This window comes from Ornithorhynchus anatinus, chromosome 1 (assembly GCF_004115215.2).
Source record: "Ornithorhynchus anatinus isolate Pmale09 chromosome 1, mOrnAna1.pri.v4, whole genome shotgun sequence".
Classification (NCBI taxonomy): domain Eukaryota; kingdom Metazoa; phylum Chordata; class Mammalia; order Monotremata; family Ornithorhynchidae; genus Ornithorhynchus; species Ornithorhynchus anatinus.
In genome coordinates this window covers 135,793,176-135,811,910 of record NC_041728.1, presented here as the reverse complement: position 1 = coordinate 135,811,910, position 18,735 = coordinate 135,793,176, and the positions used below count along the sequence as shown (strand labels likewise).

At 47.7% G+C, this 18,735-nt stretch overlaps 1 protein-coding gene across 3 annotated transcripts in view; it reads left to right on the top strand.

The window, feature by feature from the left end:
• Positions 1 to 18,735, top strand: part of PHC3 (polyhomeotic homolog 3) — a 112,347-nt gene that overhangs the window by 54,909 nt on the left and 38,703 nt on the right. For all 3 annotated transcript variants that reach the window (XM_029059152.2, XM_029059166.2, XM_029059160.2), the window contains one exon: positions 17,979 to 18,132. In XM_029059152.2, the coding sequence (XP_028914985.1) occupies positions 17,979 to 18,132 (154 nt within the window). The remainder of the gene's footprint in view (positions 1 to 17,978; positions 18,133 to 18,735) is intronic.

Sequence of the window (18,735 nt, the reverse complement as noted above, 5' to 3'; positions counted from 1 at the left end):
CTGTTTTCTTTGAGTCCCATACCTTGAATTGTTTTTTTTTAAACTCCTTTATTTTATTTTCCCTAATTACCATACCTTTTTACATAATGACGTGTTTTAGGGGGTGCTTTTAGGTTCTTTCCCATTAATTTTCAGCTATCCAGCCGGGAGAGACATTTAGCCCTTCAAAATGGGAAGATTTGGATTGGCGCATAAAAATAAATTTGATGAGCCTGTAAGACAGAGTCCTCAGAAAATGAGGAAAGGCTTTCTCGTACTGCAAGAGGGGCAGAATGTGAGGAGGCAGACCATGTAGACCTATAAAGAAACGATTCCTCAGATAATTTAGGAAAGGGAGACAGAAGGGAAAAGTACATTTTATTGGCGAAATCGCGGCGATCTCTGTCAGCTCTATAATAGAAACCATTTAAAAATGCCCGGCCTTCCAAAAATCTCATCGCGACATTCCAGGATGAAATTGTGACGAAAACCTCCATTTCTTCTTGATGGCGCCGCATTGTTGTTTTGAATATATTTTGCAATTTCATGGCTCTAAACTTCCTGAAATTGTGCCAGATATCTTGGAGATTTCTGTCTGGCCGGCGAAGCAGTCGCGTCGGCGCTCTCTCTCGGGCAGTTTGAAAGAAATTAACGGCAGTTTAACTGTAAAGAATATGGAAATTTTAACGTGCTCCTTTTAGGCCGTACGGTTTTCTTAATTGGCTCTTTCCCTTCCTTTCCTTCCCAACTGTTTGGAAATCAGTTCTCTGGGCCCGACTTTATATTTGACTTTCTGAACGTGGAATAAAAAGAAACCTCGACAGATGCCTGAGCGGCAGAGACAATAAGGGAGAGGATTTCAGCGTTTTAAAAGGAGATGGTTATCGGGATAGAAACAAAGCCGCAGATGCTAAAGGGAAACAGTGATTGAGCCGAGAAAGCGTGCGTTTACCAAAAACTGCTCTTTTCAGGACCCTTAGATGATTTTGGTCTCAAACGGTGCTTTCTTCTAATTTTGCAAGACGACGGTTTGGATAGAGTCGGCGGATCGCTTATGATCAGACCCCCCTCTCCCGCCCGCAGGCCACGTTCTTTTTCCCTCCTTAAATTATTGAAGATATCAGAGGGACCTGGGCCACAAGAGGCCGAAGTGGAGGGTTCATGAGGCCGAGAGCGCTTTCGCAGTCTTACAGATCTTCCAGGGCTAAAGTATCGTAGAGAAGCAGCGTGGCTCAGTGGAAAGAGGCCGGGCTTGGGCGTCAGAATCCCGGCTCTGCCACTTGTCAGCTGTGTGACTGTGGGCAAGTCACTTCTGTGTTTCAGTGACCTCATCTGGAAAATGGGGATTAACTTTGAGTCTCACGTGGGACAGCCCGATGACCCTGTATCTACCCCAGCACTTAGAACAGTGCTGGGCACATAGTAAGCGCTTAACAAATACCAACATTATTACTATTATTATTATCGCTATCCACGCTATAGGTACCGACATGCGGCTCCGCTGTGGCTAATGAGCGCACTGGTTTGAGGGGCTGAGGGGGCCAACCCCAGGGGAGGACACCGGACGAGGGTCGTCGTCCTCCACGGAGGAAGGTTTGGGGTGGGGCAGGTGCGGCCCACCCAGACCCCTGGAATCGGAATGGAGCCAAGCTTTTAGTCCAGACTGTGGCTCCCTGCCTCCCTACCCCCAAACTCACTGGGGTTTCTTTCACCCTTGCTAGAAACTCACCTGCGACCCCGGAACCGAATCACTCAGTCGCTCAATAATAATAACAATGTTGGCATTTGTTAAGCGCTTACTATATGCAAAGCACTGTTCTAAGCGCTGGGGAGGATAGAAGGCGATCAGGTTGTCCCACGTGGGGCTCACAGGCTTAAAACCCATTTTACAGATGAGGGAACTGAGACACGGAGAAGTGAAGTGACTTGCCCAAGGTGCCAAGTGGCGGAGCCGGGATTAGAACCCACAACCCATAACCTCTGACTCCTAAACCCGTGCTCTTTCCACTGAGCCACTTAATAAGAAGGACGACTGGGGTATTGGTTAAGCGGTAACTTTGCGTCAGGCTCTGTACTAAGCACTGGGTGGATACAGTAATAATGATGGTACTTATTCATCGCTTACTATGTGATAATAATAATGTTGGTATTTGTTAAGAGCTTACTATGTGCAGAGCAGTGTTCTAAGCACTGGGGGAGATACGGGGTCATCAGGTTGTCCCACGTGGGGCTCACAGTCTTCACCCCCATTTTACAGATGAGGTCACTGAGGCCCAGAGAAGTGAAGCGACTTGCCCTCACTCACCCAGCTGCCAAGTGGCAGAGCCGGGATTCGAACCCATGACCTCTGATTCCCAAGCCCGGACTCTTTCCACTGAGCCACGCGTGCCAAGCACTGTTCTAAGCGCTGGGGGGCATACAGGGTAATCAGGTGGTCCCACATGGGGCTCACAGTCTTAATCCCCATTTTACAGATGAGGGGACTGAGGCCCAGAGAAGTGAAGTGACTTGCCAAAAGTCACACAGCTAAGTGGTGGAGCTGGGATTCGAACCCGTGACCTCTGACTCCAAAGCCCAGGCTCCTGCCACTGAGTCACGCTACAAGCAAATCAAGCCTCAGTTCCCTCATCTGTTAAATGGGGATGAAGACTGTGAGCCCCCCAGCGCTTAGAGCAGTGCTCTGCACATAGTAAGCGCTTAACAAATACCAACGTTATTATTAGTATTATTGTAGTATAGAGAGGGAGAAGGACATGAGAAGCAGCGTGGCTCAGTGGCAAGCGCCCGGGCTTGGGAGTCCGAGGTCACGGGTTTGAATCCCGGCTCTGCCACTTGTCAGCTGTGTGCCTGGGACAAGTCACTTCACTTCTCTGTGCCTGAGTTCCCTCATCTGGAAAATGGGGATTTAGACCGTGAGCCTCACGTGGGACAACCTGATGACCCTGTATCTCCCCCAGCGTTTAGAACAATGCTCTGCACATAGTAAGCGCTTAACAAATACCGACATTATTATGAAAATAAATTGCTCAGGGAAGACTGGGAAAGTATAGGGATATGTACTTAAGTGCCGTGGGGTAAGATAAAGAGCAAGTTTCTAAGGGGAATAGATCCCGGTGCATAGGCATTTTAGAAGGGTGGGCCAAGGGGGGATAGTGGAGGCAAACCAGGCTTCTGTCTGCCCCCTTCCCCTCCCCATTCCCGGACTTCCCAGACAGCTTGTCTGGCCAGCGGGGAGGGGGTGGGAGTCTGGGAGGATCCGCACTCGGGCGCCGCTGCAGCGGTTCTCTAAACTAAGCTCATCACGAGCCAGGAATGTGAAATAATTTTTGCATTATGTTCTCCCAAGGGCTTAGTCCGGCGCTCTGCACAGAGCAAGAGCTCAGTAAATCCGATTGAGTGAGTGAATGCATTTTGGGCCGGGCCGCCGGACCGTCCCGAAGCTCCAGGACCTCTCGGCTCCGCCGGCCCATCCTGGTTCCGGATCGTGTCATAAGGCTGGTGGTGATGAAGCTACTTAATGCCTGCCCCCTGAGCCCAATTCACTGTACCGGGGGTGTGGGAAAGTACAACGGAAGCGTGAGACGGGCTCTCTCCCTGTAATAATAATCATAATAATAATAATATCTCTGCTATTTGTTAAGCTCTTTATATGCCGAGTATTGGATGATAATGTAGTTACAGAATAAACAGATGAGCCACAGTGTAAACATGGGCAGAGGGCAAGAATCTTTTCTCCTTCCTCTCCTCTTTCCATTCTCTTTCCTTCCCTTTTCTTTCTCCCTCTCTCCCCTCCCTTCCTTTTCAAGTGTAGCACCTTGATCTAGTGGAAGGAGCACAGGCCCGGGAATCTGAGGACTGGGTTCCAATCCCGCCGACTCTGCCACTGGCCCGCTGTGTGACCTTGGGCCCGTCGATTTTACCGCTCTGGGTCTGTTTGCGCGTCTGTAAAATGGGGATTAAAGCCTGTTCACCCTCCTATTTAGATTGCAAACCCAACGGGACTCTGTCCAATTTGGTGATGATGTATTTACCTCAGCACTTAGAGCAGGGCTTGATATATAGTAAGCGCTTATCATCCATCTTCCCTGCCCTTTCAATTCAGTCAGTCTTATTTCTTGAGCGCTCACTGCGTGCGGAGCAGCGTGCAGTGTTACAGCGTTCGTAGACATGTTCCCGGCCCACAGCGAGCTTATAATAATAATAATTTGGTATTTGTTAAGTGCTTACTATATGCAGAGCACTGTTCTAAGCGCTGGGGTAGATACAGGGTAATCGGCTTGTCCCAAGTGAGGCTTATTGCCATTGTTCTTGTCTATCTCCCCCGATTAGACGGTAAGCCCGTCAGAGGGCGGGGACTGTCTCTATCTGTTACCGATGTGTACATTCCAAGCGCTTAGTACAGTGCTCTGCACATAGTAAGCGCTCAATAAATACTATTGAATGAATGAATGAATAATCCCCATTTTACAGATGAGATAACTGAGGCACAGAGAAGTTAAGTGACCTGCCCACAGTCACACAGCTGACAAGTAGCAGAGCTGGGATTCGAACCCATGACCTCTGACTCCCAAGCCCGGGCTCTTTCCACTGAGCCACGCTGCCTCTCTAATAGTAATGATAGTATTTGTGAAGCACTTAGCACTGTTCTAAGCTCTGGGGTAGATACATGGTAATCAGGTTGTCCCACGTGAGGTTCACAGACTTAATCCCCATTTTACAGATGAGGTCACTGAGGCACCAGGAAGGGAAGTGACTTGCCCACGGTCACCCAGCTGACAAGTGGCCGAGCTGGGATTCGAACCCATGACCTCTGACTCCCAAGCCCGGGCTCTTTCCACTGAGCCACAGTGAGCACAGTAAGGCTTTGAACGCGACCGTCTGTTACATATGAAGAGGGTGGGCATTCCGGGCCAGAGGCGGGACACGGGCAAGGCAAAGGCGACGAGTTAGACGAGATGGAAGCGCAGTGAGTAGGGGCGCGAAGTCGGTGGGCTGGGTTTTAGTAGGAAATCCGGGAGGCAAGACAGGAGGGGTCAAGGTGATTGAGCGCTTTAAAGCGTATGGTAAGGAGTTTCTGTTTGACGCGGAGGTGGATGAGCAACCGCTCGAGAAGCAGCGTGGCTCAGTGCAAAGAGCCCGGGCTTGGGAGTCCGAGGTCATGAGTTCGAATCCAGCATCTGCCACTTGCCAGCTGTGTGACTGTGGGCAAGTCATTTCACTTCTCTGGGCCTCAGTTCCCTCATCTGTAAAATGGGGATGAAGACTGTGAGCCCCATGTGGGACAACCTGATTCCCCTGTGTCTACCCCAGCGCTCAGAACAGTGCTCTGCACATAGCAAGCGCTTAACAAATACCAACATTATTATTATTCCCTGTGCTTCAGTTTCCTCATCTTTAAAATGGGGATTAAGACTGAGTCCCACGTGCGACAGCGTGATTACCTTGTAGCTCCCCCAGTGCTTAGAACGGTGCTTGGTATGTACTAAGTGCTTAACAAATACCATCATCATCATTATTATTATTATTATCATTATTAGACATGGTAGCAGTTTGGATGGAGAGGAAATGGGTTTTAGTGATGTGACGGTTGAACTGACAGGATTTAATGACAGATTGAAAATCTGAAAACTCATCTCTAGACTGTAAACTCGTTGTGGGCAGGGGATGTCACTGTTTATTATTGTATCTTACTTTCCCAAGTGCTCAGTACAGTGCTCTGCACACAGTAAACACTCAATAAAGACGATTGAATGAATGAACGAACGAACAAATGTGGGTTGAGAGAGATGAGTCCAGGGTACCTCAATCAGCCAAACATATTAATTGAGCACTTACCGTGTGAAGAGCACTGTACTGAGCACTTAGGAGGGCAGAGGTTACAGAGTTGGTAGACGTATTTCCTGCCCACAACAAATTCACAGTCTAGAGTGGGAGACAGGCGTTAATCCGACTAAATAGATTATGGATATGTACATAAGTGGTGGGAGGCTGAGGGAGAGGCGAATAAAGGCAGCAAATCAAAATGACGCGGAAAAGAGGAAACGAGGACTTAATTGGGGAAGGTGTTTTGGAGAGGGTGAGTCTTCAAAAAGGCTAAAATGGAGAGAGTAATTGTTGGTTATGAAGAGGGAGGGTGTTTTGGGACTGAATGTTTTTGTCGAAAAAGGATCCGGTCAGCAGAGTGTAGTATGGACTGGAGTGGGGAGAGACTGTGAGCCCGTCATTGGGCGGGGATTGTCTCTATCTGTTGCCGAATTGTACATCCCTATGCTTCGTACAGTGCTCTGCACATAGTAAGCCCTCAATAAATACTATTGAATGAATGACGAGAGACAGGGAGGCTGATACAGTGATAAGTGTTTGGATTAATTTAGAAGCGGTAGCGTGGTAGAGGAATGGCTACCTCGCTGCTGTCCTGCTACAATGCAGCCCTCCCACTTTGCTCCTCGGTCTCGTCTGTCTCGCCGCCGACCTCTTGCCCATTTCCTGCCTGTGGTCTGGATCGCCCTCCTTCTTCGTATCAGTCAGACGATATCAGACTGACTATCTGACTGACTGACTACCCCTTTTCAAAGCCTTATTGAAGGCACATCTCCTCCAAGAAGCCTTTTTTTGGTCCTCATATTCATCTCCCCTCCCAGCCCCACAGCACTTATAAATCTGTAATTTATTTATGTTAATGTCCGTCTCCCCCTCTGGACTGTAAGCTTGATGTGGGCAGGGAATGTGTCTGTTAGGTTGCTTTATTGTACCCTCCCAAGCGCTCAGTAGAGTGCTCCGCACACAGTAAGCACTCAACAAATAGTAAAAATGACTGTGGTATTTGTTAAGCGCCTACTGTGTGCCAGACACTGTACTAAGTGCCGGGGTGGATACAAGCAAATCGAGTTGGACGCGGTCCCTGTCCCACATGGGGGACAGTCGCAATCCCTATTTTACAGAAGAGGAAATTGAGGCACAGAGAAGTGAAGTAACTTTCCCAAGGTCTCACATTTATTGCCCTTGTTCTTGTCTGCCCGTCTCCCCCAGTTAGACTGTAAGGCCGTCAAAGGGCAGGGACTGTCTCTATCTGTTGCCGACTTGTACGTTCCAAGCGCTTAGTACAGTGCTCTGCACATAGTAAGCGCTCAGTAAATACTATTGAATGAATGAATGAATGGCGGAGCCGGGATTAGAACCCAGGACCTCTGACTCCCAAGCCCAGGCTCTTTCTACTAAGCCACGCTGCTTCTCATTAGAAGCGACGACCTTCTGAATACGACTGATTGATTTTGGTGGTGGGACGGTGGAACCGACAGGATTTAGTGATAGACTATGTGTTAACCCAAGGTTACGGGCTTTTTGAAGCAGGGATGATGGCGGTGCCGTCTTCAGGGACTGGAAAGGCAGTGGGAGGTGAGGCTTTGGGTGTGAGTTTGAAGTGTTCTGTTTTGGACGTGTTACGTCTGAGGTTTCGGCAGGGCATCCTAGTCGAGCTGGCCTGAAGGCAGGTGGAAGTGAAAGACGGCAGAGACGAAGCGAGACCAAGGCTGGAGATGTCAATTTGGGAATCACCTGCATAGCGGCGGTGGTTGAAGCCATGGGAGTCGATGAGTTCTCCAAGGAAGTAGGGGTAAAAAGAGAATAGAAGGGGACCCAGAGACGAACCCTGAGGGCTTCCCACAGGGGGTGGGAGGCAGAGGAGGCGCCCGGGAAAGAGACGGAGAACGAGAGGCCAGAGAGAGAGGAGGAGAACTAGGATAGGACATTTTTAGTGCTGCTGAGACTGGATAGCGTTTCCAGGAGAAGGGGATGGTCGACAGTGTCGAAGGCAACCGAGGAGAGAGGTCAAGGAGGGGCAGAGGAGACCAGTTAGAGGCGTTTGGATTCGGCAAGAAGGAGCCCATTGGTGATATTTGAGAGGGCAGTTTGCGTTGGTATTTACCGGAGGAGAACTAGGATAGGACATTTTTAGTGCTACTGAGACTGGATGACGTTTCCAGGAGAAGGGGATGGTCGACAGTGTCGAAGGCAACCGAGGAGAGAGGTCAAGGAGGGGCAGAGGAGACCAGTTAGAGGCGTTTGGATTTGGCAAGAAGGAGCTCACTGGTGATATTTGAGAGGGCAGCTTGCGTTGGTATTTACTGAGCGCATCCTGTCTGCAGAGCACTATACTAAACGCTCGGGAGATTAGCAGACACATTCCCTGCCCATAAGGAATATATAGTCTAGAGAGGGAGACAGACACCCCAGATTTTAAAGTGATGCATGCACATGTGTGCACACAACACATCACCTCCAGTCTATCCCCGACCCTTCTTTTTGTGTCCGGGCCGTGTTGGGGGACAAGGGGGTGGCGGGGTTGAGGGGGGGAGAGAGAGAAGCCACCGATAGCCCGGCCTCGTGGGCCGTTTTAGCCTGGAGCGGGCGGTGGTTGGGTGCTGGGGTGGGTGCGTGTGTGTTTTCTTATAATAATAATAATGTTGGTATTTGTTAAGCGCTTACTATGTGCCGAGCACTCTTCTAAGCGCTGGGGGAGATACAGGGTCATCAGGTTGTCCCACGTGAGGCTCACGGTCTTCATCCCCATTTTACAGATGAGGGAACTGAGGCCCAGAGAAGTAAAGTGACTTGCCCACAGTCACACAGCTGACAGGTGGCAGAGCTGGGATTTGAACCCATGACCTCTGGCTCCCAAGCCCGGGCTCTTTCCAGTGAGCCACGCTGCTTCTCTAATATATATATAATATATAATATATACCACCACCATTCCTGAGGCGGTCGCCTGCCTTAATTTTAAGAGCAAAGTAATAGTCCCTTTTTGGAAGCTTTTTTTTTCCCCATCTGCTTAGTACCACGCTTCCCATTTCAAAGGGTGTTATTTTCTCAAACAGGAGGAGGAGGGCGGGGATGGAGTGATTGGCCTTGGGAAGAAATTAAAAGCATGGATAATTAGGATGTCAGCGGAATGACAAAGATAATGTGCTAAAGGCCCTTTAGGTCTTCGGGGCTCCACCTTCCTGGATCCCCCCTCTCCCTGCAGTGTCAGTCCGCGCCCCTCAGACTGTCTCTACCCACCTTTTTCTGCCTCCGCCTCCCTCAATCACTTTAGGGCTGCATAAGTGCAGCGGTTAATAATAATAATAATAACAATAATAATGTTGGTATCCGTTAAGCGCTTACACTTCCAAGCGCAGGAGTAGATACAAGGTAATCAGGTTGTCCCAAGTAGGGCTCACAGTCTTCATCCCCATATTACAGATGAGGGAACTGAGGCACAGAGAAAGTTAAATGACTTGCCCAAGGTCACACAGCTGACAAGCACCGGAGCCGGGATTAGAACCCACCACCTCTGACCCCCAAGCCCGTGTTCTTGCCACTAAGCCACGCTGCTTCTCTGCAGTTCCGGGGCCCGGGGCAACCCCCCAAATCATGGCCTCTGTTGGTTTTATCAACATCTCCTCACGTTGGGCGTGATGAAGGTGGTGGTGTTCTTCAAGCAGCGAAGCCTAGCGGAAAGCGCACAGACCTGGGAGTCAGAAGGACCAGGGTTCCAATTCCGCTCCGCCACTTGCCTGCTGTGTGATCTTGGGCAAGTCACTTAACTTCTCTGTATCCCTGTTACCTCATCTATAAAATGGGGATTAAGGCTGGGAGAGCGACTGGATCCAACCTGATTTACTTGTATCTACCCCAGCGTTTAGAACAGTGGCGGGCACGTAGTAAACACTTAAGAATTACCATTCAAAAAACGTAACTGCCACAAGATAGGTCCAGCCAGTACATCTGGCTCTTAAAATGGATGCTGCCTTTACAGCATCAGAGAAGCAGCGTGGCTCAGTGGAAAGAGCCCGGGCTTGGGAGTCAGAGGTCATGGGTTCGAGTCCCAGCTCTGCCACTTGTCAGCTGGGTGACTGCGGGCAAGTCACTTCACTTCTCTGTGTCTCAGTGACCTCATCTGTAAAATGGGGATTAACTGTGAGCCTCACGTGGGACAACCTGATTACCCTGTATCTACCCCAGGGCTTAGAACAGTGCTGTGCACATGGTAAGCGCTTAACAGATACGAACATTATTATTATTATTATTGTGGGGGATGGGAAACACTAGAGAGAGGAGGTTCCAGGGTTGCTCTTTAAAATCTGCAGCCTCAGCCTCTCCTCCTCCTCTGACCTGGTGGGGTAGGGCGGGGGTGAGTACTGATTTAACACATCCCGCCTCCACCCACTTGTTATTCATCTCAGGGAGAGGCTGCTAAGAGAAACAGTAGTTTAATGGAAAGAGCCCGGATTTGAGAGTCAGAGGCTGTGGGTTCTAATCCCGGCTCCGCCACTTGTCTGCTGTATGACCCCCGGCAAGTCACTTCATTGGGCCTCAGTTCTCTCACCTGTCAAATGGGGATTAAAAGTGAGAGCCCCACATGGGGCAACCTGATTACCCTGTATTCATTCATTCAATAGTATTTATTGAGTGCTTACTATGTGCAGAGCACTGTACTAAGCGCTTGGAATGTACAAATCGGTAACAGCTAGTAATGGTGATGGTAATGGGTTCCCATCTGATGCGGAGATGGACAGGCCAGACTTGAAGGTTTCTTGGGAGAGGGGAAATTTGGACTGCACATTCTTTTAATTCTGGTATTCGTTAAGCACTTACTATGTGCTTAACTGTATATATTTTCATTACCCTATTTACTTTGTTAATGAGATGTACATCCCCTTGATTCTGTTTATTTGCTATTGTTTTAATGAGATGTTCATCCCCTCGATTCTATTTATTGCTATTGTTCTTGTCTGTCCGTCTCCCCCGATTAGACCGTGAGCCCGTCAAAGGGGAGGGACTGTCTCTATCTGTTACCGATTTGTACATTTCAAGCGCTTAGTACAGTGCTCTGCACATAGTAAGCGCTCACTAAATACTATTGAATGAATGAATGACTCCCTTCCAGACTAAAGATGGCCCAGCCTGGCCCCGGCTGTGAGGCCGGGCTGACCGCCTAAACCCCGGCTCCCCGGCCCAGGCACAGAATTCAGGGGTCCAGTGGACAGGTTGGAGGTGATTCTTACTCTATTTATTTTGTTAATGATGTGTATATATCTATGATTCTATTTATCTTGATGATATTGAGGCCAGACTACTTGTTTTGTTTTGTTGTCTGTCTCTCTCGTTTAGACCGTGAGTCCATTGTTGGGTAGGGATTGCCTCTATCTGTTGCCGAATTGCACTTTCCAAGCACTTCGTACAATGCTCTGCACTCTGTAAGCGCTCAATAAATGCTATTGAATGAATGAATGAGTGACCAGCCCCGAGCCCAGGCTTTGGTTTACGCAGTTCTGTTTTTCTCCCCTCTTTGGGTCTCAGTGAATCGCTAGATAGTAACAGTCATTATTATCATTATTAAGTGCCGCCGAGTCGTTTCGATTCGCAGCGACTCCGTGGATATACTTTCTCCAGGACGTCCTGTTCTCTGCCATAATCCTTAACCTTCCTCTTGGTTCTTCCGTTATCGCCGTTATGTAGTTATAGTATTAATTAAATATTTACTGTGTGCAGAGCACCATACTGAGCACTGGGAAAGAATATGTGGGTAGGAAGGCCCTTAGGGAGCTTTTGACGGCCATCTCTGCCTCCTTTTTAGCTTGAGAGGGACAGACAGAGATGACCCCCGATGGTTCACACTTTATAAACTGCTGGATTCATTTACCCAGTGTGTTTCAAGTGGTAGAAAAGAAGAAACTGGCATTCTGATTTTCTTAAATCTACTTCAGTACTTGACGCAGTGCCTAAAAAATACCATTATCCTTTCGCTTGGGCCAGTTTTGACTTCGATGTCCGCCGCGTACTTTTTGGGGGTGGGGGGGCATTTGTTAAGCGCTTACTATGTGCCGAGGACTGTTCTAAGCCCTGGGGGAGATACAAGGGAATCAGGTTGTCCCACGTGGGGCTCACAGTTTTAATTCCCATTTTCCAGATGAGGTAACTGAGGCACCGAGAAGCTAAGTGACTTGCCCAAAGTCACACAGGTGACAGAGCCGGGATTAGAACCCGTGCCCTCTGACTCCTAAGCCTGTGCTCTTTCCACTGAGCCACGCTGCTTCTCCACTTGAAGAGGAGATCTCAGAAGTCTAGGAGTAGAGTAAGATGCCCCTCCTTCCCTCTGCTTCCTGTCCCATGGGTCGCCCCTGGCAGCCCTGGGGGCCTTCTGGCATTTCCCACTGCATTCTGACTGCAGAGATTCATTCCACTGAGTACTTTCCGTGTGCAGAGCACTGTACTAAGCGCTTGGGAGAGTACAGTACAGCAGACACGAACTTACAGTCTACAGATGACAGAAGCAGCGTAGCGGAGAGAACACCGGCTGGGGAGTCGGTAGGACCTGGTTTCTAATCCCGACTCCACCACTCGTCTGCTGTGTGACGTTGGGCAAGTCACTTCACAGCTCTGGGCCTCAGTTCCCTTAGCTGTAAAATGGGGATTGAGCCCGGGACCCCCATGTGGGACAGGGACTGCGTCCCACCTGATTAGCTTCTATCTACCCCAGTCCTTAGTACAGTGTCTGGCACATAGTAAGTGCTTTTATACCATGAAAACAAAACGTCTCGTTCCCGGGCTTGGTAAGTCCCTGGTCCTTGTTGCCGCTGTCGTCCCTTGGCTACTAAAGCCTTTCAGTTGTATTTACTGAGCGCCAACCGTGTGCAGAACACTGTACTAAGCACTTGGCAATAAACAAGTAAAGTGTTACAAGAGCAGCCAAGGTGGCGGTGGGTCTGATTTGCCTGCGGTGTCTGAAAAGGCGATCTGGGGCTGAGAGCAGTCGGCACTGGCAGCGGCTAATAATAATGATGATAATAATAATAATGATGATAGTATTTGTTAAGCGCCTACTATGTGCCGAGCCCCGTTCTAAGCGCTGCGGTAGAAGCAGCGTGGCTCAGTGGAAAGAGCCTGGGCTTCGGAGTCAGAGGTCACGAGTTCGACTCCCGGCTCTGCCACTTGTCAGCTGTGTGACTGTGGGCAAGTCACTTCACTTCTCTGTGCCTCAGTTCCCTCATCTGTAAAATGGAGATTAAAAGTGTGTGAGCCCCACGTGGGACAGCCTGATTACCCTGTATCTCCCCCAGCGCTTAGAAGAGTGCTCGGCACCTAGTAAGCGCTTAACAAATACCAACGTTATTATTATTACAGGGTGATCAGGTTGTCCCACGTGGGGTTCACAGTTTTAATCCCCATTTTACAGATGAGATAACTGAGGCCCAGAGAAGTGAAGTGACTTGCCCATAGTCACCCAGCTGACAAGTGGCGGAGCTGGGATTCGAACCTCTGACTCCCAAGCCAGGGCTCTTTCCACTGAGCCACGCCGCTTCTTGCGGGGGGCAGAGGAAAATTCGGGCAGCTACCTCGTTGCGTGAAGACTGCTTGCCCCTGGAAGGGAGAGGGGCCGAGGAAGGCCTCGGTCTCCCTCGTGGATGAACTTACCCTCCGGCTGCTGGCCGTGCTGAGCCAGCCTGGCTCCCCTCACGCTGCTCACCCACTCAACCTTCCTCGCTCCCTCTCTCGGCGGCCTGATAATAATAGCGATGGTAACAACATTGGTATTTAAGCACTTACTACGTGCCAGGAGCTGTTCTAAAGCGCTGCGGTAGATACAAGATAATTGGATCGGACACAGTCCCTGTCCCACTCGGGGCTCACGGTCTCAATTCCCGTTTTACAGATGAGGGAACTGAGGCTCAGAGAAGAGAAGCGACTTGCCCAGGGTCACACAGCAGGCAAGTGGTGGAGCCGAGATTAGAACCCATGACCTCCTGACTCCCGGGCTCGTACTTGATCCACCAGGCCATGCTGCTTCTCACCGCCACCCCCATCCCCTCAACTCCACCCCTTCTCACCCCCTGCCTGGCTCCCAGAGCCTCTGGGCCAGAGTTGGAGGACTGAAGGCAGGGAAATCAGCCTTCTCTTGAACCCTAAAGTAAAAAGAAAAGCAAATCCTGCCTCCCCTTCTCCCTTTGTTCTTTTGCATTTCCATTCTTTCTCAACCTCTCTTCCCCTCACAGCCAAGGTCCTCCCAATGCCTTAATGTGAACCCTGTTGGCTGATTTTAAATATGAACGATCGGAACAATAAATTCTTATTTAGCAGACAATAGCTAAAGATTTGTCCACGAAGAGATTTCGTAAATCTCCGGTAGGACATTTTGTTTTTTGGTTAGTCTAATTGGTACTTATAATTTCTGATTGTATTTACACCCCTCCCACCCACCGTCTTGCAGTTCCTTCTCTTTAGAGCATAAAATGCTGGGGTTTCATAATAATTTTTCTCTCTTTTTTAAGTAAATCAATTTACAGAAACACTTGGGTTGTTTCACCTTTCTTTGGGAAAGAAAATGACGGAAAGGCCTAACGTTAGGGCATGTATTAGAAGTATGCGCCATCATTATCTGTTAAAATTTGAAAGCTTTGTTTTTGAGGATTTTGTATTCATCATCTTTGGAGAACTTTGTGACGTATCTTGTGTTTGTCAAAGACCACACAATATTTCTTTGAGTGCAGAGATTGTGTATCTCCTCTAAAAAGTGTATTTTGGTGCAGATTGGGCTTGTCGTGTAAGTTAGAAGATAGGTATGGTTTGGAAAGGATGCATTTGTATTGGTCGGCTTTAAGAAGAATTAATTAAGATTCATTTGTTTGTGTGTAAATCGTGCTTATAGGCCACCTGGGAAGGAATCATCATGTAGGTTTGAGGTCATCGACAGGCCAGTGTTCATAAATTAAACGGAGTCTGGAGAAATAAGTCTTGATTTCAAACTTGATTTAAATATTAGCAGCGTATCAAATAATGAAATTGCCCTATTTAAGCACATCAGTTGAAGCATGAATTAGTGGTGTTCAGTCTATTCTCCTTCATCCCGGGAGGTTGCCTTTTTTTGGACAAACCCGCATTAAGGAAAACTCATACTTTGGTATGATTGTATTGTATCCATCTGATACAGTACAATCTGGTATATTGTATCAGTCAGTCAAACCATGATTTGAGTGCTTCACATGTGCAGAGTACTGTACTAAATAATAATAATACTAATAATGTTGGTATTTGTTAAGCGCTAAATATGTGCAGAGCCCTGTTCTAAGCACTGGGGTAGATACAGGGTAATCAGGTCGTCCCGCGTGAGGCTCACAGTTAATCCCCATTTTACAGATGAGGTAACTGAGGCACAGAGAAGTGAAGTGACTCGCCCACAGTCACACAGCTGACAAGTGGCAGAGCCGGGAGTCGAACCCATGACCTCTGACTCCGAAGCCCAGGCTCTTTCCACTGAGCCACGCTGAGAGTACAGTACAGCAGAATTAGCAGACACCTTCCCTGCCCGTAAGAAGCGCGTGCCTTGACTGCAGTAGTCAAGTGCACAACCCTCCTGGACGATATCGTCGTGTGAGTTAGGAAGGGAGGGTACGTTCAGAAGAATGCTTCTTAAATCCTTTACCGCTTCCCTGCAAAACACATAGTGAAAACACACGTTTATGGAAGAGCCACGAGTCTGGTATTCGAAGTGTCATATACCTCCATTCTCCTCGAGCCATCTTTGAATATAATCCATATTGACACATAGTAAGCACTTAACATATACCATTAAAAAAAAGACATGGATTGGTTAATTAATTGATAGGAGGGCCTTATATATGAACTTGTTCATATATATTAAGCCTTATTTATATATGTATGGGAAGCAGCATGGCCTACTGGATAGAGCACGGGATAATCCATGCCCCCCCAAATCTCTCTCCACTAATTCTTTAACAGCTCTCTTAAAATCAAACTGTAAAGTAACAAAAGGCTTTAAGGCCTTTCCCCTACCTATAATTCATTTCTCCTTGTGGGCAGAATAGTGTCTACCAACACTATTGCATTGTACTTTCCCAAGCGCTTAGTACAGTGCTCTGTGCACAGTAAGCGCTCAGTAAATGCCACTGATGGATTAAATAGCTTTTCACAATAAATCCGTTACAACTTCAAAAAACTGAGTTGCACAGGTTATGCCTTAGTGGCTCAAAGGACAGATCACTTTGTATTTCCCCATATTTCACGCAGATATGTGTTTAGTACATGCTTAGGTTTTGCCCTTAAATCATTGAAAGCGAAAGAAAGAAATGACTGGTTTTTTTGTTTTGTTTTGTTTTTATGATGTTTAAGCGCTTACTGCGTGCCAGGCATTATACCGAGCATTGAGTTAGATACAGACTAATCAGGTTGAGCACAGTCCCTGTCCCACATAGGGCTCCCGGTCTAATCCCCATTTTACAGATGAGGAAAACTGGGGCACAGAGAAGTGAAGCGACTCTCCCAAAGTCACACAGCAGGCAAGTGGTGGAGCCGGGATTAGAACCCAGGCCCTTCTGACTCCTTAGAACCCAGGCCCTTCTGACTCCCAGACCCGTGCTCTGTCCAGTAGGCCACGCTGCTTCCCGAACAGTTCATATATAAGGCCTTGCTGTCAATTAATCAGCCAATCTATGTCTTTTTTTTTAAATGGTATATGTTAAGCGCTTACTGTGTGTCAAGCTTTTGTTCTAAGTGTTGGGGTAGATAAAAGCTAATCAGGTTGGACTCCCTCCCTGTCCTACATAGGGCTCTCAGTCTAAATCAAAAGGAGGAGGATTTAATCCCCATTTTACGGATGAGGTAACTGAGACACAGAGAAGTTAAGTGGCTTGCCCAAGGTCACACGGCAGACAGGTGGCAGAGCTGGGATTAGAACCCTGGTCCTTTTGACACCAAAACCGGGCTCCTTTCCCCTGACCATCGCTGCTTCTCAACTCCTGAGCACCTGTTGTGAGCAGAACACTATATTACCTACTTTGAAGAGGCCAGTAGAGTTCATTCAATCGTATTTATTGAGCACTTACTGTGTGCAGACCACTGTACTAAGCACTTGGAAAGTAATAATAATGTTGGTATTTGTTAAGCGCTTACTATGTGCCGAGCACTGTTCTAAGCGCTGGGGGAGACACGGGAATCAGGTTGTCCCACGTGGGGCTCCCAGTCTTCATCCCCATTTTACAGATGAGGTCACTGAGGCACCGAGAAGTGAAGTGACTTGCCCAAAGTCACACAGCTGACAAGTGGCCGAGCCGGGATTCGAACCCATGACCTCTGACTCCAAAGCCTGTGCTCTTTCCACTGAGCCACGCTGCTTCTCTACACTCCCTTTCATCAAGAATTTTAGTGTTGTGCAATAGGCAGATATTAAAATCAATTCCAGTTAGCGGAAGCAGCAGATTATAAGGATGTGTTCATAAATTTGGTGGGAGTGGGGTGAGAATCAAAGTGCTTAGAGGTTATAGATTTAAGTGTGTATTTTTGTAAATGCTCAAGTATTTCATTTATAATTTTAAAAGCTACTGCTTAACCTCCTACTTCACATTTAGACTCCCAAATCCTCTAAATCCATTCCCCAGCATTCCTGAAAAGTCTTTTTTCCACGATTTATGTCAGGTAGTGCCGAGAGTTTCTGTGTTGGACAGCTACTCTGAACTGTATTTTAAACTGCATGTGTAATGAATGCATAATTTAGAAGGGGGCAATTTAAAAAACTACTCAGAAAGAAAAATTTACCAAGACGGTTGTTTTGACATTCACAACTGAAAGTATTTTTTCTTTTTTGAAATCCACTTTTCACATCTGAAGTCACTGAGGGTTTTCAGCACAATACTCCAAAATCTTTCACCTCTCAATATATTTAGTAAAATGAAGGTTTGCAAATTGGCGTGTGCTGCATTGACCATCATCTTTTCTGCAACCACAGCGCATTCCAGCACGGCCAGCAAAAACTCTGTTTTTAGTGAATTATCCTCCCATAAATTCACTCGTCAGTCATCGTTCCTTTCGGTTTCCACCCATCACAATGGAGGGAAGTGTGAGATTTGTATTTCAAACGGGTAGAATTTGGTTTTGAGGAAACGTAATTCATCTGATCTGTACAAGTCACCTAGAAATCACTGTAAAGCAACGCTCTCCTTTTGCAGGTTTACCAAGTTGAAGATGTGTGTGAGGAAGAAATGCCGGAAGAGTCGGATGAATGTTCCCGGATGGACAGAACCCCGCCGCCCCCCACCCTGTCCCCAGCGGCTATAACTGTAGGAAGAGGAGAGGATCTGACTCCTGAGGATCCTTTGCTAGGTGAATGTCCAAGTTGCCTGGAATGAGACAGTTTTTCAGCTTGATTTGTGGCACTGTTTTTTTTTCTGATGAGAAAAAAGTGTGTCGGTCCAGAAGAAATTTCGTTTAAGACCCCTGAAACTGGAATTTATCTTGACCGAAAAAAATCACAACCAGGCAGAAATAATTTGTCATTCATTTGACCTAGTAATTTATTTTTTTTCCTTGAAACATTTGTCATTTTGATAGACTCATTTATCAGTTCAGTGTAAAGTAGTGCTTTCATCAATATCATCAGTGGTATTTACTGTGTTTACTATGTGCAGAGCACTGTATTAAACTCTTTGGAGAGTACAGTGCACCAGAGTTGGCAGCCGTGTTCCCTGCCCATAATGGTCTTACACTCTAGAGGGGAGATAATCAGGTTGGACACACCCCCTGTCACACGTGGGGCTCACTGGTTTAATCCCTGTTTTAGATGGGGATGAGTTAACTGAGGCATCATCAGGAAAGCCGATAGTGGGAAACACAAACCTAAATATTGGAGGGAGAAAAAAGGCCAGCACTTCACAGGGCAAGGCTGATTTCTGCAAGTCTCCCATTGTTAGTATTACTGTGGAAGAT